This window comes from Podarcis cretensis (genome assembly GCF_951804945.1).
Source record: "Podarcis cretensis genome assembly, chromosome: 6".
Taxonomy (NCBI): Eukaryota; Metazoa; Chordata; class Lepidosauria; order Squamata; family Lacertidae; genus Podarcis; species Podarcis cretensis.
In genome coordinates, this window is record NC_137175.1 from 65,782,737 (window position 1) to 65,808,424 (window position 25,688).

Here is a 25,688-nt window from a genome sequence, read left to right on the forward strand (position 1 = left end):
AATTGCTATCAGTCATGGTAGTGGTTTTCAAACTTTTTTCTCTGGGCCACCCTTTCAGAATAAAAATTTGCTACACAACACCAACTTTTTATTGATAAGAAATACATTAAAAACAAAAAGAATCAACCCCTGATTTATAGCAAAGAACACAACTACTCTATAATATGATCATGGGACATTCAGAAAGTAAAAAAAACTATGCAGCTACATAACAACATGAATCATTCCCCAAATATAATATTGATAGTCCTTGGATCTTCTCGCTACCAATGTGGCATTCTACACCCTTTGAGAATCACTGGTCTAAGGCCCAAGTCTGGTTTTCCAGAAATCATTGCATAGGCAAAATATACACAGGAGACATATCGAATGGGCTCAATGGGAATCAACACAAATGGCCACACAGATAAATTATACATACAGGCAAACTGCATTAAAAGTAAAATCCTATAGTTTCGGTGTTTCAGAGTTTGCATTCATAAATGTAGTAATGGGAGTTTAGACCAACAAGCACTAACACATACTCCTATGTATGCTTATTTTTAAAAAATAAAACATAAGCTATGGCAATGAATATTCTGTGGTTGGTTCAGCTCTATGTATAGTGCTGCTTAACTGAAGTTTTAATGGGCCTAATTTATTTTTAAGCCATTGACTAGCAGCTCGGGGGGCGGGGCAGCCCTTAATACAGTCACAAAAATGAACACAATGCTAATACTGTGTTTTTGAACACCATACGACACCCCTGCTCCTAGAATATGTACCACTGTGATGTGTTTCTATTCAATCACATGTTTGTTTACGGATAAAGCAAATGTCAAAGGCACACAAATCATATATAGGAAACACACATTATGTAGAATAGAACAATATTTATTCCATATGATGCTAAGTGCCCATTTGGCAATTTGAACCTCGCATTCAAATAGTATGTGTAATTACACACTACTAGATTCAGTGTTCTAATCACAGAGGCTTAATTAAGATGTTTATTTTAAGCAGCATTTTTTTTTTTTTACAATACAGCTTAAGAATTATTATTATTTTTAATCTGATGTGGGTTTTTTGTTTCACTATCAGCAGAATCAGTGTTCTCACTTCCTGCAAATTTTGCTTCAGGGCAGATGGGCTGTGGTGGGGCGTGACTGAGGATGACTCATCAACTCTAGGTGCTCCTGAGCCAGCTAGGTCTAGGTAAACAATGGGTCTCCAACTTTGGGGGCTTAAGAATGCATCTGGAAATCTAAGGGCACCCCCAATTTGTCAATATTCTGCAGGAGGGATTAAAACCGAAACTTGAGGTTTGTGTATTTTAAAGTGGATTAAAAACACTCTGTTGCCCTAATGACCGCTCCCCGCTTAAAATGGGGGGCGCCCTTTGCGTGGATGCGTGCAGCCCCTAGATCTGGAGCGGCTCCAACAGCATAGGCTTGGCTTTGCCTTCCCTCAGGTGGGATACCTGGAGGTCTCCGCCTACCTCAGTCAGTTGTCCAATCCCACCTGGGGGAAGCGCTGCCAAGGAGACCAGGCCAGGTAGGGGAGGGATTACTTGCCCACACAATAGAGGGAGGATCTTACCTGGGAATCCTCACTTGGTTCCAGAGCTTCTCCCACCCTACCCACCCTCAGTTAATGTCTTATTTTGCAGGTTAACTTTTCTTTACAGGTATGCGGGCGCTGCTACGTTAAGGTCGCCGTTAAAGGGCCGGAAAGGAATTTCCCTGCATTGGCAGGTTTCGCCTTTCCCGTAGCAAAATGTCACAACTTTGGCGGTATCAGGCCTTGGGCGGAATCCTTTAGTCTATCTTCCTCTTTGCGGCGGCGATACCAGGGTTCCCCGTTAAATGGGTTTCTGAAGGGAGGCTTTGACCGTATGCTGAAAGGTCGTCATTGCTCTCCCCTGCGGCGGCGGCGTAACGGGGGCAGCTATCTCTGCTTGAACATATGTTCTCCAGAGCCGGCCCACCCCCGCCACACACTGGATAACCCTGATGCTCCCTAGGTCCCCGGTTGGGGACTGGGGAGGGAGAACGCCCAATGCCTGAGCCAAGGTCTACCCACATTTGAAATTTAATAAAGTTGTGGCCAATTTAATCCCATAGCACGTTGTCTTGAGTCGTTATTCCACATGACGGGGGGGACCACTCAGGATCTGGGGACTCCGCCTGTCCACGCAATGAAACAAATTCACTTCAAACCAAATCAACAAACTTTTTGCAGTTTGAATGTGATGGGGAAACGCACCAAAAAGTGTGTAACAAACAAATTATGCCCCACGAACAAATCTGGAAATTGTCATATAACTGCTCTGTAAACAAATCAGAACAAATTCTCAGTAAAGACCAGATAAAGTCTAGCCACCATTTAGACTTCATTCAAGCAACTTGCTGGAAAAATAGGTTCTCCAGAGGAAACCTAAAAAAACTGTAGCAGGTATGACAAAATAGTCTTTTCACAGATGAAGGAATGGTCATGATGTGAACATGACTCTTCCTTGAAAAGCAGGAAATACCGACACTCATCCCAAAACAAAACACAGGCAAAACCAGCAGGAACTCCATCTCAAAGAATGTTCCCCTAGGCCAGAAAACATCAATTAGAAACTGGAAAGGGGTAAGGGATTTAAATGGATGAGAAGGTACACTGGTGCCCACAAAGCCTTTCCTACTCCCAGGAGACGATTCCTGCGTCATGCAGGGGGCGCTCCGGCCCTGCTTCAACTCCAGGGCTGGCGCCACGCCCCTCCCCAGTTGGGCACCCAATAGGGAAGCTCAGCAGGGGTGTGGCTTGCTGCTCAAACGCAGCTGCGCCAGCCATCTCCACCATTGCACACACATTTTCTTCGAGTCACCCACCCTCCACTCCCTTTAGATTAGCTGTTCCTGAGACTTTGCTATGGACCTCTGGTTGGTCGCCCTGTTTAACCAGGGGGCCTGGTAGGAGTTTTTTCCAATTGGCTAAATTGGCCCGGCCTCTTGGTTTTCTTCGCCTACCTCGTAGCAACCGTCACAACTTTCGTGGTATTTGGCGGTTAGGCATTGGAATGTGTTGTTGGTGTTTCGGGGGGCAAGGTGTGGCCATCGCCTTCCCCGACAATTTTGAGTATTCCGCTAAAGGAATCCGGAGGTTGTGGATCTTGTCCGATGCCCGTGTGGCGGGGGGCCATGGCACGACCCTCGGTGACATCAGGAAGAGAGCCTATAGTTGGATTAGCATCAACAGGCTTCCCCTACTGGTGGTTAACCCCTCCTCGGACTCACCCCTCTACGAGTGGGTGGAGTCTAATGTTCCGTGGTCCAATGCCTAAGCCAATACCTTCTCACATGCTGTAATCAATAAAGTTGTGGCCTTTTCCTTACCCATTAACCTTACATTCTGTGTCCACGTGTCTTTATTCCCCAAGCGGGGATGGGGTCCTCGAATCACAAGAACCATGTTGCGGACTCCTGATATAGACCAACACATAGCATGTGGTAGCAAACTAGAATGCACAATAGCAATCCAGATCTGTAGCACTTGGTCCACAAAACATGCCACACTCCATACATCACTTTGGTTACCCCCAAGGCCATCAAATGGAAACTTTACTATAAAACATTTGCAGTGAAGGATACAGATATTTAGCTAACATAGTTTGCCCCAGATGCATCTTTACCCAGCAAAGGATCATTTTTTAATGAGTGGACTTGAAGACTCCAGTTCCAGGTATTTTGCACTAGGCCCAGGTTCTTGTGCCTTTACCGCCTTCTAAAAAAGTTTTGTGCTTTTAAGTTTTGCTTATGATCTTGCATCTGTTCATATAAATTAGAATATGCAAATTTCATGCAACTTTATGCCATAAATTTTATAAAGGCCAAGTAATGCCTCAGCTCCTCCCCAAATATATATGTCTTGTCTCCATATATGGAATGCATACGTCTCCCTCCTTTTCTTTCCTACCGTCAGAAGGGCCAAAGCAACTTTCAAGTTCACTCTAAACTTCTGTTCAGCAAAAAAGTTCTGCTTTTATTACTGAATTAACATGACGTAAATATGCTGTTATCTATTTCCTTCTTCTGCCACTAAAGCAGATGTTCAAGACAACATGGTATTTACATTTCACCATCCTTATTACCATCTCTCAACATTTCTATGGCACCTTTCATCCCCAAAGAGCTGAAAACATATGATAGGTATACAAACAGATCACTTAATTCATCGCTAAGATGAATCTGTGACAGCTGCTTAACGACATTAAGCGATGATAGAAGCTTTTGTATATGCAGCTGAGTCCCCTTTAAAATATTATGATGCATAATTCTCTTTGCTTGACAGGAAGGCAGTAGTTCTCAATTTTATTTTATTCTTAAAGTGAAGGGCTAAAAAGCTATCATGCAGGGCACAGAATGGCTTCACCAATGCTTTCTTTTTAAAAAAAGATATAAAATAGCAAAATAATGATTTCAAAGCAAGTTTATAGTCTAAGTACCTATTTGCTGCAATCATGAACATTTGTATCTTTTTTTTCTTTGTTACAGTGCAATCAGAAGTGGGAACTGGAATGGAGGAGGGTTGGCACTCACTCAACCTTGTGCTGCCCATGTCACTCCTGCATACTGGGAGAGAGAAGGGAGGGGCAAGATGGCGAAAGGATTGGTAGATTGCGATTGCACTGGCAGGAGCTCCAGGAGCTTCTGTGAACTGCCCTGAGGCGGAATATAAATTCAATAACTAACTATAAATTTAATAACTAATAATAAAAAGATTGCCTAAGTCCAATAGAGTACAATCTGTTTTGTCTTCAATAATTGTGCATGGGACTAGCTGCGTTTTTTTCTTATTGAAATCAGCGGAACTCATGTCATGCAGTGACTAAATTGCCTCACTTATTTCAGAATGACCAATGTAACACCGGATCCAAGACTATAATCTTAAATCTAAACCATAAATGTTGAACAATTAAGAATAAGTAAAAAATTAAAGCTGTTGGTGATAAATGGTAGCAGTACTCAAACTATGATCAAACATCTTATGATTTCTTTCAATAAGACACAGATGGTGACCTTGAGTTCTAGCATGGTGGCTTAGAAGTAGCTTCTTAAAGCATTCACAGTGACACTTCCATAAATTCTGCAAAACCAGCCTGTTATTCCTAGTTGTTTTGAATTGATTACAACTTAGATGACTGTTGCTTGTAGGTAGAATCAAAGTGATTTTTGGAGTCCCAGTTCCTATTTTCTGGGGGCAGATTACTCAGCCATTACCTGCCCCTCCCTTCCACACAGCCTCCTGATAAGCTGCTCTGGAAGTAAGAGTGGATCACCTGGTGAGGTCGAGCCACAGCTATAGCCTCCAAGCAGCAGCAGCAGCAGCAGCAGCATTGCCATTTACCAGTAGGGGTGAGGCATGGCAGTGAGGTTGTGCTGCATGGGTACATCAGTGGAGTGGTTCCCTCTGACCTACTGGATGAGCCACCTGAATTTTGTTCAATGGGGAGTAGGCTGCAGGTAGAATCAATGGGATCTGGAGACACAGCTTTGAGTGAGCAGTAGTGCTTTGAGCTCACACTGAGGCCTCGTTGGACCCAAATCAAACCAGTGCATATTTACCTGTGATTAATTTCCATGAAGTGCAGATGAAATGTAAACAGAAATATTCAAATATATGGTCTGCATCGTAAGCCTACTTAGCACTTTTTTTCCTTGGGTACATGAGGTTTCTGAATACACACATTTTAATATATGTGGGTATTTCACTTGCTTTTTCCACACAGAATTTGCAGCTTTGTTTAGGAATATTTAGCAGCAATATTGCTCCCTTGCTTCTGTGGTTTGAAAATAAGTAAAAATTATGCAAGGCAGAGTTAGTCCCTGTTTTCTGGCAGTCTCCAGATTTGTTTTCAAGGAATAGGAATTTTGTTTGTTTGTTTCAACTCAACACTGTGCTAATTCAGAAGCAGGGTTTGCATATTTAAATACGCTTAACTCCTTTTTCATTGTTTCTGTGTCTTAGCTCCTCTGCAAATGGGCCCTTTCATCTCGGGTACATATGGTAAGACTGCTTGTTCCTTTGGGAAAATGGGTTTAATGAATCATAAAATGCATGCTTTTACTTATAGCAAAGACTTCATTTTTCCTCTTTCTAAGCAGAGGAAGCTCTGTGCAAAAACCTGCCAAGTAAATAATGCAAAATGCTTAAGGTGGGCCCCTAGATGGCAGGATGGGACTATACAGTATACACACCCACACAGTGACAGTGTTATCTCAGAAAGCTTCCAGTATGTATTGGAAGCAAATTATTAATAATATATACTTCAGAACTAATATTGTTGGAATAGACTAGAAGAAAGATTAATCACAAATAATTAAAATTCTGTGACTTGCTATATTATCCTTGATATCGGGAGATGCTTCATTTTTCATGTCTACTGATGATAGGTTGTTTATTCAGCCACAAGTTGTGCCCCAGTGCTCTTGGCAATGTGGTCACAAAATTCACAAGGCACTGATTAGCTGGAAAGGTTGAAGAAAGATTTCACAAAATCTATTCTGCCATCTAGATCCCCATCGCCTTAAAGAAATTCTCATTTGTGCTGGCTTCAGCAATTCCATTCGTAGTATTATTTGCATAGCATACATGTGGTGATCTCTCATTTAGGAAATAATCGGGGACACACCTGTTTAGCTTCAAACAATTACATTACTGAGTAGCTAGACTTGAGTTCCATCCACCCACCCCAGTGGCACTTCTACACCTCAGCACTATAACTTCTTTGAAACAATTATTGTTATGATCACCTCCCTCATTTATCAACTTCTTATACTACTGCTATACTGAAAATTGTCTCTCATTTTTTTTGTGAACCTTTCTCCAACAATGAATGAGAAAGGAAACTGAAATTATCAAAGGGGAAAGACAAGTTTGGTGAAATTCTTGTGGGTGAGATGCAGGGTTTGTTGTTGTTGTTGTTCCTGTGCTTACCTTATTTATGAGGTGGCTGAGGAATGTTTGTGGAATGTTCATTCTGCAGGTCATCTCACCAGTGGTCTGTAGTCTGCAGCCTTCCCAGGTGCTTTCACTTTACTTAAATCCCAGGGGAAGACATCATGAGATAACCCCTCCCACTGTGCTTTTTCATATCAGGAAGTGGAGGCAGCTAGAGAGCCTGCAGAATGCTAGAGTGTTTACTGTAAAGGAAAGCACACACAGCACCCTTGACCACCCTGCAATAATAATAAGGGATATCAAAGCCTGAGGGAGAAATGGGGAAGAAAAAGCCTCTTTTGCAGGGGAACAAAACCTTAAAAATATGCAGTAGTATTTCTTAACAAAGATCTGTGTGCTTTTATACACCCCTGATCCCAGGGTGATTATTACAAAACCAGGCAGGCTCATGTTAACTATTTAATAGGGATGGGTGAATCTGTCAATTTCAGTTTCTCTAATTTTCCAATCTTAAATTCAGTTCTCCACATTTACATATCTGTTTCTGATTTTATTTTATTTTAATAAAAAGTCCTCATTCACCAGTCCAATCCCTGAGGCTTTCAGGTGAGTCATGGTTTGTGGTTTCTTATGGCTCAGACAGACAACTCATATTCACAAGGAGCTGTGTGTTAAGAACTGTGGGCCTAATGTTATGGAATTCCCTTCTAGTTGACATCAAAAAGGCCCACTGTTGAATTTCTGCTGCTTACTGAATACTTTTTTTTATTTAAGCAGGCTTTTAAATTCCATTCTTATTTTATAGTTTTTACTCATTTTCAGAATTATTATATTGGGTGCCCTGTGCACCACTTGGAGATTTAATATAATGCACTTTTGAATGTTATTTTCACTAACAGGTGCATTTATACTTACACTTTGCCCTAGTATGTGTACACATTACCTGGCTGGAGACCTGCATTGCAAAATTCAGAGAAGTGTGAATTTTAAAGAGTAGTTTTATATCAGTTTGTGTATTGCTTCAGAAAGTGAAGACTAGGTAGGTTCACCTTTAAATGTGAGCACAATCAAATCCATCCATTCTCTACTATGTTTAGATACTCCTATAGGTAAGTATAGACTGGTTTTGTTTTAATATATTCACTTGGTTACTTATCCTGAACTAACCATACTTCAACTAAAACTCTTGAATCAGAAGTTGGTTAGCTAAACAAGGGCTCTTGATTCACCTTTCTCACATTTTTGTGTGTGGGTATATGAACAATAGCAAAGCTGTTGTCTTTTTCTCAGTTCCATAGAGAAACAAGTGTTCAACAAACAATTCAAGGTAAGTTGTAAAAGGGTTGTGTGACTGTCAGAGCTGCCTCTAGGTCCCAGCTCACAGAGGACCAACGCTAGGCTGTAGTAATGTACAAAAGTCTTTATTGAAGTTCAGTTTCCATTTCAAAGCCACAGCGTGCAGCCCTACGTCTTAAACCCTAGATCGGCGAAGTCCCGTCTGAGTCTCCTCCCCTATGACACCAGTTTAAGATCCTAGCCCTGCTCCACCTTTTACGCTGCTCTCTCCTCCTCTGGGTCCTCCTGCCCGCTGGGGCATTGCCCTTTCTGGACTCTTCCGATGCTGAGTCGCTTAGCTCCTCCCCCTGCCTCCGGCGGGCTTTAGGACCCGGTTCCCAATCCTCATTCTCTGCTGTCCTGCGCTCCTGTACATTTGAACTTGCCTCTCGCACCAACCCAGTGACCTTTCTCCTAACCGTTACACTACTTCGGTCACTGCTTCCCTCTTCCGGGACACTGGCCGGATCTGACCTCTCCTCCGTTGTCCGACTTTCTGATGGAGGCGTGGTCAGCCCTGCCTTATCTTCTCTCCCTGGTGGGGAATGCACTGGCCCCGATCCTTGGGACTCTTCCCCCCCACTCTGCTCTGGTGGGGAAGCTGGTCCTGATTTCCAGCTACTGCTCTGGGAGTCCCTGCTGCCCCCTTGCTCCTGGGGCGTTCCCCTTGGGAACCCCCTACCCCTGGCCCCTGGCGCCCCCTTCTGTGAATCTTCCGATTCACTGGAGAGGCTCATGGAATCCCTCGGTCCACTGTCCTCTTCTCCTACGCTCCCCTCGGATTCTTCCCCTTCGCTCTCCATCTCCTCTCTTCCCTGTGCCTCTGCTCCTGAGCCCCTGACAGTGACCAATAAGACAAAAGAGTGCATCATTACAGCAATAACACCAACTCTTGACTTCTAATTCATCATTATTCTTATCTGTGACAAATACTTAATGTTACAAGACTACACAATGTAAGCATAGCAGTCTGTAGTACTGTACATTGCTATTTAAGCAAACACAAGAATGAGTATTTCTCAGAAGTCTTTCTGAACATATTTCCAAAACAAATATGTTTCTTCATGAAGGGGCATTATGGTGCCCCTGAACAAACCAGTACTACAGTATAGATAAGGGGTCCCCAACATGGAATCTGTTAGTGGACATTTGCCCATAGAAGCTTTTCCTGGTGACCATAGTGCCTCCCAATGGTATGAGGCTTGAAAGAAGCATTCTGCTATAGCCAATAGAAAAGATTGTGGTGTGTGCTTAGTTACTTCTATGTGTGGTGACCATGACAGTTTCTCTGGTTTGCAGATGTCACCATGGGTCAAAATGGTTGGCAACTGAAGCACACTTTTCCTGTTACTCTGCCCACTCTAAGCAATGCACCCATGTTTCACTGCTATGAAATGAATTGTAAGTTCAAAGCAACTTGTATCTGAGCATGGGTGTAGCCAAGGGGGCGGGGGGCTGCAAACTAAATCAATAAAAGTACATAGGAAGCTGAGGTTCTGCCCCCCACCGCAACAAAAGGCCTGCCCCCTCCAACCAAAATCCTGGCCATGCTCCTTGCGTCCAAGTCTAAGTTTCAAGTCAAACATACAAACAAGTTGGCATTCCTAAACATACGGCTTGTAAATCAATCTTGCTCATTTACATTTTTCACCATGAAAGTGGTTAAACACTGCAAGCAGCCCTGGGATCACATTACCTCCACTACTTTAGCACCTAAAGTTGAAAAAAACTGCCATCACTAGAAGTCTTCCATACATATCCAAATCCTTTTCAAGGGACACAAATATAAAGTTAATTAGCAAGGATTCTGCAATAGTGGGAATTTTGCAAAAGCGGAGGTGTGTTGTCTTCTACATTTATAGAATCAGTTGCTCCAATGCTATAGTAAGGCTTTGTTACAGAACCATGATAAAATCGCTGTGTCTTCACACACCAATTGCAATCCTGCAGGGGAATGAAGATAGCTGGCCAACAGGGGCTCCATATCCTCAGTCAGTATTGGCAGCTTTTCTAATTACTCCATTCCAGACACTCAATTATTTCTTGTATCTTCCTAATGTATCACCAGCTCTTTATTTATTCATGAACATTTTAATTAAGAAATCAAAGTCTATTTTTTTAAAAAAAAATAGTGAGCAATATTTTTTGTCAGATTCTATTTATTGTAACACTCGATAAAATATGTCAGTGAATTGCTCATTGTCAGCTAATTGAATTCTAAAAGAATTATGCATGGCGTATGATATGGCAAACTTCTACAGCTCCCAGAACACACATACCCAAATAAATAGTTCATTCCTGTAGGCAAAACCTTGTGGCAATCTCATTAGTATATTGAACTTGCTTCTTAATTGTATATGTCACAATTGTTCACCTGAGCTCATGAGACGGCTGCAAACTATCATAGCCTATTTGCGTAGGAACCCCAGTAAGTTCATATTCAGCGTCCTACATTAGAGAATGATGTACAAGCCAGAAACTTCCTCTCATACCTTGGGATATATCCCATACATGCGACAGGTGTCAGAAACAGAACACACATGAAAGAACATTAGGACCTGCAAGTAACACACATCAAACAAATAGTCTTTCAGGAAATGAATTAATCTTAAGTAGGAACTGATGGCAGACACTGAGGCCTACTCAAAGTATTAAAACTTTCATTTGCTTTTTCATGTGCCCTGAACTTGTGCTTTGCAAAGCACTTCATGAAACTGGCCGACCTTTGCCTACAAAATTCACTACTGGTTGGCATGTATGGTGAACTCCAAAGTAAGACTTTTTCATGAAACATGGTGGCACTTGTCTTAACCATACTCAGCAAAAGCACAACTCACCTACCAGGCCTTGTATGATCCAGCCCTAAGACTGAGATTCCTCCTGCCCATGTCAGCCCAGGTACAATGTTCTTGTACTCTGCTTGAACCAAATGAAGCCAAACAATCACGAAACAGACTTGTTGTATCCTGGGTCACTTCAACCCAGATCTACCACCAAATGAAATGCATGTGAAATTGTTCAGAGAAAAATGTGGGAGTCAACAATACTTCTCAAGAGATCATGAAGCAGGTGGACCTCTTCAGGGCAGAGAGGGTAAAAGAAAAAGCCTAAGCAAGAATACTTTCCACCATCTTTTTTTGACTTACGGTTAAGAAGCAGGCTGGCATTGGTTGTGCCTAGTTTGTTGGCAGCGACACATGTGTAGTTTCCAAAATGATCCTCCGTCACATTGTTGAAATTTAAAAATGATCTTGAACTATAGCTTTTAATAGTAATCCCTTGTTGTCCATTGATCAGTCTAGAAGGGAGGAAAAGGGAAATATTAAATTAGAAGGCATAGGCAAATATATTTTGCATTTTTCTCTCATGTGGATGGAAAACAATAGTTTTTACCTGATTGGGATGGAGGAGTGAATGAGATAACATGGACAAGGAATGGCAGTGATGCCATATTGGGTATATGATGGTGTTTGCCACAGCAAAGGGCTTTCCATTTTTGCTCAAAAATAGATTAAAGGTACCTTTCCTTTCCCTACCAATTGACAGGGGGCAAGCCCAGTTGTGAGTAGTGAAGGTGGTATGGGGGAAACGCCATAGGTAAATAGTCTGGAAAGAGATGCTCAGTTCAGGGAGCATTTCATGGGCAATCAAGAGAAAAGCTGGCAAACGACTTAGGCCCAAGAGCTCTGAGTAAGGAAAGGCTCTTCTTGCTTTCCTTGGGCATTACAAAGGGAGTAAGGAATACTGGCACCAACAGGAGACAGGACAGGTCAAAGGGCTTCAGGTGAACTTGTATTCCAAAGCAAAGCAGGACTGATACCAATAGTCTTACGACTAAAAATTTGTTCCAGTTCATCAAGATGATGATTTAGAAATTAAGAACTCTCAGAAGCCCTTGTTGCAATGGATGTGTGTGTAAAGGAAGACTGGGATTGTATAGCTGCATTCAGCTAAATGCCTGCATACAGCCCACATGGACTCTTTGCATATGATCAGTAACCCTAAGAACCATTGTAAGAGCCATGCAAGTCTATGGCAGCTTTGGGAACTGAACCCGTATGTCCACTGAACATTTATTTGTTGATTCGCTTATGATGCTCTCAACACAAACCCCTGCACCATCAGGAAAGTCTCCTATTACCTGCTTGGTTTAGTTAAACTTTGTTCCGTTTTACACACATCAATAGCACTCGCCCGAGCCCAAATGCTACTTCTGCATATGCAAAATGTTGCTCTCCTCTCCAAAGAACAGCATGTTTGCATATTATTTTAGACTGCACTGATTCCAGACATTTGGCTTGACTCCCTACACCAGCACTATTGCCAGTATTGGTGCTAAGTTCTCTCTCCACCACTGCTCTTGTAAGCCCTTTCCTTTCCTCCCATTTCTTTTTATTCCTCCTACCAATAGCCATCTGAATCAATTGGTGTGCACCCATCAAATGATCTTGAAATACACATCTAATATAACACCATTACTTCTTAAAAACAGACCTGGTAAATGCAAATGATCCACCATCTTTTTTTGTCATCGACTACACATCATAATGGATTTTTGCACATCATAATGGCTTTTCCTTAGTCCTATGAATTGCTCACTTTTTCACACTAAATGAGCAGCTTATGAAAAGCAAAAGCCCATTTAAGAAGGTCAGGAAGCAGCCAGGTACATTTTAATCCCAGCAGAAGTATATTAATCCCTGCACAGCAGTATATGGTATGTACTGCGACTAGACCTCAGCCTTATGTGTGTTTATTTAAAGGTAAGTCTCACAGCATAGTTTTTTTTCATTCAAGCCAAGTGAATGTAGTATTGCATTCTAAAGAGATTGTACTCTCTCTTTTCATCAAGAGCACATATATTATCCATAGAAAGCTCACTCGCCCCTTTCTGTTTTACTATAGGGAAATTTTGCAGATTCACTTCTTTAAAACGATAAAGAATCAAAGTTGCTCCTTCCTATCACTTGCTACGCAAAAGGGAAGCAGTATTTTCTTTAATGTAACTTTCTGCTTTAGTGACTGTGCTTATTTCCCCTCTTCCCCCCCTTTCCTATCCTTGCAGAAGATTGCTTGTATCAGACTGGAAATACAAATAAGTTTAGCAGGCAAGTAGCTCTCTAGAAAGGTGCCCCCAGTGCTGCAGAAAATTTTGTGTACAGAAAGCTGTGGACCGGAACAGAGAGGCCAATCTTCCACTCAACAGATCAATGCATAGCACGAGTGTCCAAAGTTTGGGTCCGCATACTGAGGTGGAAGAGATTTCCAGCAAAGGAGAAAGCTTCATGTAACAGACATGCTGCTCCATCTTGGATTGATCGAGAAGATTTCCTTTACTCCTTTATTAGTTCCACCCTGGACTTATTAGAAGAAGGGTGAACTCTATCAACTCAGCGATCCCTATTTCTCAGAAAGAAAAAATATCTGAAGAGATTTTTTTTAATGAAAATTTTGTTTTTTAGACTTGAAAAGGACTGCCATTTTTCCAAAAAAAGGTCTGAATATTCTCTGCCAATTCTTCCCACAATGCCCTGAAATTACACTACATCCAATGCATTGTGGGAGATGCAAAATGGTGGTTGGATGGTCAATAGAAAAGTTCTGGTATGCTGCTTTCAGTGGCCACAAAATATTTGGATGGGGGAAGAAAGAAGCTATGCCACAGCTAATGAAACCACACCTGAGTCTTTTGGGCCCTCCTCCCAACAAGCTGTTGTGTCAATTTTGCCACTTGTTGAGCAGTGTGAAGAATTTTGGGTGGCCAATTTCGCTTAGCTCTTTTTAAAGCCAAATTTAGGAAGACTCCATCAGTCAGAAAAGTGACATTTAGAGTCTTCATATGACCAAAGGTTGAGACTTCTTGGCATAGGAATTTCCAGAAATAGATGAAGGAGCAATTGGTAAACACTGTGGATAATTTGAAAAATATTTTTCTCTTGGACTCATTTATTTTCAGGACATATGTAACCACATTCAGAAGTTGGATAGGCATAGTTAAATGTGAAAATACTTAGCTATGCTTGATTACTCGGGGAATTGCTTATATTTCATCCTGAAAGCAGAACTCTTGCCTATATCAACAAGTTACCATTTAATTTTGATATATTGAGGCAGCACATCATAAATCTGGGAGAGAGGTACAATTCCCTCCCCAGCATTCAGCCACAAAATGCATATCTATCATTATTAATAGTATAGCTGCATATTGATGATTTAATATTTTACATTACATTAATGCTCCTGTTTTTTATTTAATAAGTACACAGCCCTGCATATAAAATAGCATTTGGTTTAGTCATCTCAAAGCAGTAGACAACACACTAGTAGGAAACAAATAGTCCTTTTCAAAACCCTGAAGCATGAGTTATTGCTGCATTGAGCAAACATGAACATTTAGGAATTATAGGTTTGAATAATTATCTCTAGAAACCTCACCTTTGTTTAATCTACTTTTTTTCTAAGTGATTTACTTTGAGAATTCAACTTCACTTGCGTAATTTTCAAGTGTTTGAAGCTGTTTAATTCATTTTGACAAAAGGGATGGAAACTCTCAGTTTCTTTTCACTACTGTGGTACAGCAGCAAACCAAGAAAAAATAAATATATTAACAAGTATACCGAAGTCTAAAAGCAATTCATATTAAGATGATTCATTCACGAATGCTAAAGTGTAAATTAAGCATTCAGAAGTACTTAAGAGTAAGCAATGAGTAATGATGAGACAAACATAATTGTGAATATTGAATACTGATGCTACTTGATTAGGATCCTTTTTATTACTTTTTATTTCACAAAAGTTTTATATACTACTTATTCAAAAAATCTCTAAGCTGTTTACATAAAATAGTATAATATTAAAATAGCAATAAAAACAGCTTTTAAAACAGTAGAATTTATTATTATTATTATTATTATTATTATTATTATTATTACCTCTGCCCATCTGGCTGGGCTTCTCCAGCCACTGGGGGGGGGGGGGGAGCTCCAATACAAAAACATAATAAAATGTCAGACATTAAAAGCTTCCCGATACAAGGCTGCCTTGTTTGAAAATGCTACTGATTAAGGGCTATGGTAATTGCTTCTAAGGGCTAATTAACATAGAAGCACTAGAAATATCAAATATCATTGGAATTATCACAGGGAATTTAAGGCTGATTTACTCCATATCATAGAATTGATCTACACCGTATTGAGACTATGGTTTACTTAAGCTTTCTCCCTTACATGTTACTTTTTTTTTTTTAACGTTCAGTGAGCTTTCTAAAGACATGGAATTCAGATATGAACCTTCTTCAGCCAGCTGCAGTCTGGTGGTATAATCCAAATTTAAGTTTGCTGAGTCTGTTTTAATGCATACCTTTTGGTCACCTCAAGGTCACGATGTACTCACAGGGAATTTTGAAACCTGCCTTCTGCATCCCCACTGTACCCAGAGGAACATATCCCAATATAAAATTACCTAATTATACTTGATCAACCTCTAAGTTAAAAGTGTATGTTTTCTATATGGAACACATGAGGAAGAAAATGCACAGAAAGTCAAACTCCCCTTTCTAAAATGTCATCCTTTATTTTTGGAATTTCAGTTTATCTCCTCACCACCCCCATCCCCAGCACACACACGCACACACCAGCCACTTTGCAGAGAGGAAAAACATAAGCAGGCAGCATTTATGTTCTGTGCATGTGCGTGTGTTATTTACACAGAGGAATTACGGCACTACAAGATTTAACTCGTCCTTCAGAGACAATGGGAAAGACCAAGCTGGAGAACAGCACGAATCAGCTTCAGCCCTGAAAAATATCTATATTTAGGCTCATATTTGAATACATTAATGATATTATAATATATTAGACCATTATAACAGTTGTAGTCTTTATTAGGCTATTTGAAATGTACATTTTGCTTGTTTCATGGGTTTTAATGGAAATAATATTTTAGATTCAAGCTTTTTTGTTGTCTCGTTCATGATGCCTAATTTGCAAGAAGAATATAGTTGTGCTTAACCAGATGCTGTGCTGATCATAAATATTCTATTTATGTAGAATGTCCAAGTATGCAAGTTACTTTACAATCTTTCTCTTGCTAATCCTAACAGAGTCTAAGATAACCAACCTCTGTGGGTTCCTTTACCTGCATTACAGCAGCGCTCCACTGTATACCAGATACCTATGATATTTGTGGTGGCATAATTGGATGATATCAGCAATGCAGGCAAGTGACTGACTGCTTCCTGTGAGGAGCCAAATTCGGATTCATTGCCCACGTAATATACAGATCCTAGAGCACATGTAAGAATGAAAGCAGGTTTGGCACTCAAACTTACTTCCTTTCACCTCTGAACCATTCAAAAGCTGGGGAAGGAACACCCGCACTTTCGCATCTTATGAATCCACTCCCTCCAAGCGTCACTCCACTCGATTTTATTTCCTGAATTGTTGGGGCAACTACAAGGAAACATAAATATTTGTTATTGAAAGTTGCACTCGTCACAAAGCCATGTAAAACATGTTGATCCGTGTTACATTTCATTTCCTTGTTGCTCAAGTGGGCGGTATCATCCCAAAATAATTTAAATTGAAATAGTACTAAATAATCGAAAACACTTCACATAGTCATGTTCTATTCACTGCCACTTCACCCTTCCACCTCACCATCCCAGAATGATGTCAGGTGAACAGCGCAAGCCCACCCTGCTGTCAAAACGCTGCTTACGCTGCTTAGATAAAGCCATAGCATTGGTCAATCCAGCTCATCACAGTCTATTCTACCACTAAGCTATGATCCTTCCACATTCTTAAACAAATTGCCATATTTCTGTGTATCTAATGTGCCATCAAATCTAATGCACTCCTCAATTTTCAAAACCTTGAAACCAAAAAAGTATTTGGTGGCACTATCAAATCTAATGACGTAATTTGCCCCAAAAAGGTGCAGTTGAGTGAATACAGCAGTGATGGCCAAATTTGGCCCTCCAGCTGTTTTGGGACTACAATTCCCATCACCCCTAGCTAACAGGACCAGTGGTCAGGGATAATGGGAATTGTAGTCCCAAAACAGCTGGAGGGCCAAGCTTGGCCACCACTGGAATACAGTAAGCTCCACTATGTTCATTTACTTGCAACAGTTAGAAAAAATGTTCTAAGATTTTTAAAATCCATGTTTAGGGAAATACATTTCCCAATGAATACCAGGAAGCATAAGCAATGACCAGTCTCTCTCCCATAATTTATTTTATAATTTCTGTTTAAAATATAATGTATGTGTACTATCTAAGCAGGACTCAACTTATAAATGCAAATTCATTTTTCCAGGCTACATTCCCGTTGATATAATGTTATTGTAGATGTGTGAACTTATGACTCCTCATCATTCTCTTTCTTCCATAATCACACCCATCCTTCTGCTTGTCATGTAAAGAGGCTATAATCTTTTATGATACCAACTATTCCCAAAGAAGAAGAGCTGTATTAAAGAGGGGATTCATCAAGAAGCCTGGTCAGTGTCTCTATGGTTTTTATATGTCTAGTGGAACAACAGCAAGTAAATCATGTTCAGATTCTTTAAAGTATATAAGTAGGAGGATTTTTAATGTGCCCAAGCAATTCTTAGAAACATTGGAGGCTGGCATTAAGTGCTTTCCGCAATAGTCCAACATTACTACTGATTATCAGTGGAAAGATACAAGCTACTGTGCCCCATGATACAGTTTGAAGGCACATGAGAGCTCCGCCTTACTGAAGCTAAGCAGGTCTGGGTCTGGCCAGGGCTTGGATGAGTGACTGCCTGGAAAATACATGTACACCATCTTGGGTTCCATGGTGGAAGGCAGGCAAGATATAAATGGAATATTAAAAAACAAACAAACTGCTGAACATGACCAAGTATTGCAGTGTGCATGTAACCGATTGATATGCCGATAAGAGATATTTCCCTTTCAGGGAGACATGTAGAACAACTTTGTTTATTGAATAGCCTGGAGACAACCCAAAATACACTTTGATAACCCAAGTGCCGTGTGCACAATTCAAGACTGCAGGATCTAACTACTTCTCTTTTCCAAAGTATCTAGTGAGCAGGGGTGCCAAATTGAACAAAATATTGGGGGGGGGGGAGGCAGGTAAGCCCCGCCCCACATAATTGATCACATGATACGGCACACACACACCATTTGAATGGCAACATCCATCAACTTGGGGGGGGGGCGAAGGGACATTGGCCCCTAGGAGTTGGCTCCTATGTTAGTGAGTTTGAACAGCATAGACAGTGGGGTGTAGTGGTTAGAGTGCTGGATTAGGACGAGGGAGACCCAAGTTCCAATCCCTGCTCAGCCACAAAGTTCATTGGCTGACCTTGTGCCACTCATCATCCCTCAACCAAACCTACTTTATAGGGTTGCTGTGAGGATAAAATGGAAAAGAAGGCACCTATGTAAGCCAAGCTTCTCAGAGGAAAGGTAGGAGGATATCAGTGTAATAACTAGATAAAGAAAAAGGTTTCCAAGACGCATTGATGACACAGTATGAATAAACCATACACCCTAATGAAAGAATTTTAATTAGAAAGATATTGACAAATTTCATATAATGACTGATTCATATGTTTATTTTTGAGGTAGTAAAGGATAACTTTCTCCCCCACCTACCATTTTACCATAGGTTCCATTTCTATTAAAAACAACAGCTCACATATGAAAACTAACTGCATGATACATCTTCATATAACTACCATTTCTGCGTGCTTTCGAAGTTTTAGCTCCTAAAACAGTACTCTCCAAAAAGGAATCTGCTTGTCCTGAAATCATTCAAAAATCAATAAGCTGCTGCAGACGATTCAAAGCCTATTTTCCTCCATTATGCAGCCACACATCTCCATGTCCCCTTGAAATTATTTAATAAAGAAAACAACGCCTTTTCATTTCTCAGCCCACAGAATAGGGATGATGTTGATCAGTGCATTTATTTTAATATAAATTCAATAACACATTTTCCTCATTTGAATAAATATATAGCATTTATAGCATGCCTACTCCCCATTCACAGCACCTTAAATCCAAGGATATGTGTTTACCATTCTTACAAAAGTGAGCAATAATTAAGACTATGGCGATGATGGTGCAAAAGAGCACACAAGGGCTCTTATTTTTCTAATAATTGGAGGGTATATACTTATTTGTTTGCAGAAGTAAGTGGGCAGGCAGGTTCAGAAGATGTGCTGCAACTCACTGCAGTTTCCTGTTTAACATGACTTCTGAAAGTACAGGCACTCCTTTTCACCTCACCATCCTAAAATATCCAACATTATCTTGCAAAATAGTAGAATGCCCTTCCAGTAAAGCATGTAGAGCAGTGCTGGAGAAATGATGCTGGACCAGTGGACCATGGTTAAGTTTTTAGTGGCGCTACTTCATAGGCCAGTATTTTCTAGCTTTTTGTAGATCCCCCCCCCCCCCCAAAACACACACACACACATGTGAAGCCCAGTTTTGGAAGGGGAAAAATGTTTTCAGGCTTCCTGTAGCATTTTGAAGAGAAAAGTTCATGTGGTTCATAAATAGATCTATTTTCAAAATGTGGTTGAAATGACTAGAATTTTATGATGCAGAACTGTTTGCAGGCTTGCAGGAGCTAATATTGACTATTTACTTTAATGGAGAGTCATCAAAGACTCACATACCAGTGTATAAATGACTTTAGGAGTGTAGCTAAATTCCTGGCTAGATTATTGGTAATGTTACTAGGCTAGCAATCTGAAACCCCTGTTGCTTCCACTGATGTGTAAGACTTAGAATAATTCTGGAGGAAATTACACCTGAGAATATCTGCTGCTTTGTGGTTATTTTTTGTTTGTTGGTTTCATTAAGACCCTTAAAAAATAGTGCTAGAAAAGTTCCAGTTACAACACAACTCTCTCCTTACTTTAAGAAATAGTTATTTTGTATGTCTTGTATGAACCACAGATATACGCTACTCCCCTTCTTTTGCTGAAATTTGTATTGCCGAGCACCCCTTCATGAAACAGAGCTCCTGTTTCTCTGAAAAAAAGTACAAGAGAAGCAAAAATATCATGGATCTCCCACCACTGCTTTTGTATGCTGGAAAAAGCATCACTTCTGAGGCAGCTGCCAAAGACCAAACAGGTAGTGCCCCAGGTGCAGGCTGCTTAAATGGCCAGGGGCCTCCCCACTCCGTTGGTTCCATCCCCCAGCACAGGCCAAGTCCCAGCCTGCATCCCATTAGCCAAAACAGGATGTAGGCCAGAATCCGGCTCCTGATAGATGGCGGGGGCTTATGCACCCTGGTTCCCTTGTCAAGGCCCCAGTGGAGCCTCTGCCGTCCTGCAACACTGGCACACCAAAAGGGGTGAGTGGATTTGCTGGAAAACTGGGCAACCCATGCTGAAGCAATGAGTCATTCTGAGAGGGGGGTGGGGAACAAGAACATACAAATGATGTAGATTGACTAGGTAGTGGTTAGACCACTTCCAGTTGTTCTGTGTAAATCAGAAGAATAGAAAAATGAAGTTGGGTGCACTGTGCCCAAGACCTTCTGATGGCTGTTAACTAGCATTGTGGAAGAAATAGTGCCTTGTGGCACCTTGCAATGGGTGGTCCTTTGGGTCAACAATTTCAGCAGTGTCCTGTGTAATGCCAAAATTTGATGCCCCCTGCCTCTCATGTTCTAGTCTAAATAATAGGTGTGGCGTGCCAAAGGCTCTGCACCCAACATGACCAAACTGGTTGTGCTCTTCTAAATCTGCATCTGACCCAGCAGCTAACTTGCCAAGATGTAGGGACATAATTCCACAGTGCTGTTTTCTTAGACTGACCATGCAAGTAGAAGCAGAACCACCATAAAATATTGCCTCCAAGTCCCAACCCACAAAGAAAAGAGGATAACATGGTCAATGGTATCAAAAGCTGCAGGGAGATCCAAGAGCAGCAACAGGGTCACACTACCCTTGTCTTTCACATGAAGGAGGGCAACCAAGGGCTATTCTGTGCCTAAAGCAAGCCTGAATCAGACTGGAATAGTTCCAAGCAATCCATTTCCTCTTGATTCCTGAAGTGCCTGTGGATAAATTGCCACAACCCTCTCAAGCACCTTGCAACAAAAGTGGGCATTAGTGGCAGGGCAGTACAGACATACCTTGGAAGTTGAACGGAATCCGTTCCAGAAGTCCGTTCGCCTTCTGAAAAGTTCGGAAACCAAGGCGTGGCTTCCGATTGGTTCCCGATTGCGCAGGCAACAATAGCGGAAGCCGCACTGCACATTCGGCTTCCAAAAAAAGTTTGAAAACTGGAACACTCACTTCCAGTTTTCGATCATTTGGGAGCCGGAACATTCAACTCCCAAGGCGTTCGGGAGCTGAGGTACGACAGCAATTGCCAAGTACCTCAGGGTCTAGGGAGGGCTTTTTAAAATGGGAATGGGCTTTCCACCACCTCCTTCAAGGTGGTGGGGCCAACCCACTCACACAAATATGCATTAACTACCCTCTGAACCCACCTAGTGAGCTGCCCACCCAACTTGCACAAACAAGCCAGGATGTGCAAGGCTCAAGGAGGCAAAGAGAACCTCACCTCTCTACTCCCAATTGCTCCACATGAAGTGGCTTTTCCTCATTTAAATGGGCCACTGGGTTACCTCACCTTTTTATGCCCCACCCTTTTAACTTGGCTCGACTCAATTCAGGTTACGGATAAAAACCAGAAACACTAAAAACATAGAAAAACCAGTCATTAAAATGCAATTAAACACTGACAGACTTTAAACTACATACGTATATAAAATCTGTTTAAAACGTACAACTAATCACAATAAAAACAGCATGGCACCAGCCCTTTCATTAAAAGCAGTCAGTTCCCAAAAGCCTGTTGGAAAAAGAAAGTTTTCACTTGCTGGCAGAAGGACAGCAAGGAGGGAGCTGGTGTAGCTTCTCTGGGGAGGGAGTTCCAGACTCTGGGAGCAGCCACCAAGAAGTCCTTCTCCCGTCTCCCTACCCATCATGCCTGTGGGGGTGGCAGGGCTGTGAGAAAGGACTCCCCCAAAGATCTCAAAACCCAGGCAGGTTCATATGAGGGAATACAGTCTTTCTGATAGCTTGGACCTAAGTCATGTAGGGCTTTGCCAGCACTTTGAATTGTACACATTTATTTGCAACGTGTAGTTTAGACTTCAGAGCCACCGATAGCACACCTAGAAAACCTGTGGTTGGAGTGCTTGGATTCACTCCTAGACCAAAGCCATTATATTATTATTGTTAGAATATATCTGCACTAAGCCAGGAGGAACCAGACCTTTAAATATGCTGGCAAAAAATGATTTAAACTCTACTAAATCCAAGTAGCAATTATAATCCTTCTAATGTTCTTGGCAAATTTCCTGTGAGGCCATTAGAAATATTCTAATTGATATTAATATTCTTCTCTGGAAACAAATACAGTAAGTAATACTACATCATTCCAAATGATTTTTTTACCAGCCAATCAGACTTTGTTAAAGCTAGCTGTTTATTATTGTTAATTATTGAAACTGTAGCAGCACTCAATAACGTTTTATGTCAAATAAGATCTTTTTATTTGGATATTATTAATATAGCTTCAGTTCCACAAGAAGGCTATATTGCACTGTCATAATTTTCTTTTTGAAGATAAACAAATCATGATGAAATCAGTCATTAATCAAATATACATTTTAAAATTTGATGTCTTGGCAGTGCAGAAAACAATGACTACAAAGAGATTAAAAAAACCCAAGGAGTCAGGAAGATTTTTTAAAAATAGATGGCTTTAAAAGTTTGTTCTATACAATAGGAAAGGAGAAGGAAAATGTGGTAAACCAAAATATATACAGATAGAGGACTAGAGTTTTCCTTTATGATTCTGTTACCCTTCCCAGAAATATACAGGTATTGTACTTGGACTAAATGTAACAGGACACTGGAGTTGCTTGAACAAGATACTTGCAGGATTCCACCCCACTCCCCGCTCTTTCTAAACTGTCTGGTACAGGGCATGAAAATATGATCAGAGCAGGGCTTGGGAGAGATCAACCCATTTACCTTCACAGTTTTTCAGGTTGAAACCAGCCTATCTATCAAAGCTGCTGTTTGCCCAGTGTAGGGCAACATGCCATATGGTACCTGCATGTTTGCAGCTTTGGATGACATTTTAGTTGAGCAAATTGTGCAGGAGGAACAACTTTAAAACAGCCTTCCCTAGTCATAGAATCATAGAAGTTGGAAGGGACCCAAGGGTCATCTAGTCCAACCCCCTGCAGTGCAGGAATCTCAGCTAAAGGATCTAAAGCAGTGGTTCCAAATTAGTGGTCTGGGGAGCCCTGGGAGTCTGCAGAATGCACCCAGGGGGTCCCTTGCTTCCCACCCAACTATTTTTTTTTTCATTTTTGCATGGTAATATCACAAATTTTATGGTCTGTTTTAGCACTGTGCAATTTTTCAATATATTGGCCAAAATTGGATTTGAAATCACCCTGCAATAACAATTTTGACCTTGCAATATGCAGCAGTATATCGCTCCTGATCTGAGATGCCTTCCCTCACACTAAGGGAAACCAGGGCAGAATATCGCCCTCACTTCAAGGCACTGTGGCACTACCCTCCCCTGGCACTGAGGCAGAGCAACTTTCCTCAGTCAGCAGTAAAAGCAGCAGCAGCCACAGTGGACATGCATCTTCGCTGGCTGCCCCACTGATGGGGCTTGATGTGCCCCCCATCCCCATCCCCTCCCACTTAAAACATGCATTGGAGGTAACTCCACCTCCTCTCATCCCCCCTACCCATCTGATCTCTGCCACTGCTCCTTACCTCATCCGCATGCCTGATCTCCAATTTCAGACATTGTGATATATCGGAATATCATGATGTTTAGCTGCTGATTTATCACAATGTTGAAAGCCAGCCCTAGTTTTGCTTATTAGGGCTACCACACATTTTGTTTAAAAAATTGCTTTGCAGAGGTAACTATAATAGAGTTGTGTTCAAAAGTAGGGGGTCCATTGCTCAGCTTTTGAAAAACAGGGGGTCCTCAGTAATTAGCTAATTTGGAACCACTGATCTAAAGCATCCATTACAGATGGCCATCCAACCTCTGCTTAAAAACTCCAAGGAAGGAGAGTCCATCACCTCCCAAGGGAGACTGTTCCACTGTCAAACAGCTCTTACTGTCAGAAAGTTCTTCCGTATCTTTAGTCGGAATTTCCATTCTTGTAACTTGAAGTGCTGTGGTCTTTCCCCAATTCGCCACTCCCTTTCCACAGCTACAGGGATTCAATAATCAATCCTCAATATCATTTCTAGCGGCACCCTTAGTAGCAATGAGCCTGCAATCCCTTTTATACAATGGGATGCACATGAATATCCAAAAGGGACACACATATTCCCTTCCCTTCCATTTTTGCAGGTTGTTGCAAAGCCTGTTGCAGGTTGGCCTGAAGCCTATTTTTAAGTGTAGGAAGGGACTGAGGGGTTCCCAGGGGGTGGCACTAAAGAGGTTAGGTGCTGAGCAAATGCTAAGGAGTTTCTTCAGACTTCATTGTGGTCCTTTTCCATCAGTTCCCAATAGTGAGATACAATGAAAGTTACTGGGAGTGTTAGCAGCTTCTAGTTATACTTTACATATATTGTGGGAAGATTAGCCATGTGTAACCCAGGCTGTGATTATTGAAGTTCCAAGAGACATACAACAAATCATGTGCAGAACTGCTGGACACTTTCTTTTGTTCCTAGTTTTACATATGCTTATCTCAGCAGCTAATTGTTCCCCCTAACTGGGTCAGCTTAGGACATTATGCTGCCAGAGGCAAAGGACAAGATAGCATCCCTCCCAGAGTGGGTGCTAATGGCTCACTTTAATAAGCATTTTAGTTGCTCTTTTCCATACATTCTTTGGAGCCACAAACTGCTTTGCAAAATGGGGTACATAAAGTATTGCTTACATGGCCACATCATGCATGTATACAATGGCATTCTGAATCCATCACATTTAAGAACAGGAAAAGAGCCCTGCTGGATCAGACCAAATACCCATCTAATCCAGCAGCACCTTGCTCTCCAGTTGCCAATAAGATGCTTATATGAAGATGGCAAGCAGGACCTGAGTACAAGAACACTCTCCCCATGTGCATATTGTGTAGGACACGAGAGGCATTACGTAGTCATTATAGCTCGTGGCCACTGATGGCCTAATCTTCCATGAATTTGTCCAACTCCCTTTTAAAAACACCCAAATTGGTGGCAACCTCTTCATCCTAAGGTAGTGAATGCCATAGTTTAAGTATTTATTATGCCTTAGGGTCTGACCTAAATTTCAGAGTTTAGCCTTCTTCTAAGGCTCCTAGACAGCATCTTATAAAGCAGAGACATCACTTGACGACAAAGATCCATATAGTTAAAGCTATGGTTTT

At 41.3% G+C, this 25,688-nt stretch overlaps 1 protein-coding gene across 2 annotated transcripts in view; it reads right to left on the minus strand.

Annotated features, from left to right (window-relative positions):
- Nucleotides 1–25,688, minus strand: part of NEGR1 (neuronal growth regulator 1) — a 460,490-nt gene that overhangs the window by 86,553 nt on the left and 348,249 nt on the right. For both annotated transcript variants that reach the window (XM_079982498.1, XM_079982497.1), the window contains exons 5-6: nucleotides 16,589–16,709; nucleotides 11,406–11,557 (exon numbers count right to left, since the gene is read on the minus strand). In XM_079982498.1, coding sequence (XP_079838624.1) covers nucleotides 11,406–11,557; nucleotides 16,589–16,709 — 273 coding nt within the window. The remainder of the gene's footprint in view (nucleotides 1–11,405; nucleotides 11,558–16,588; nucleotides 16,710–25,688) is intronic.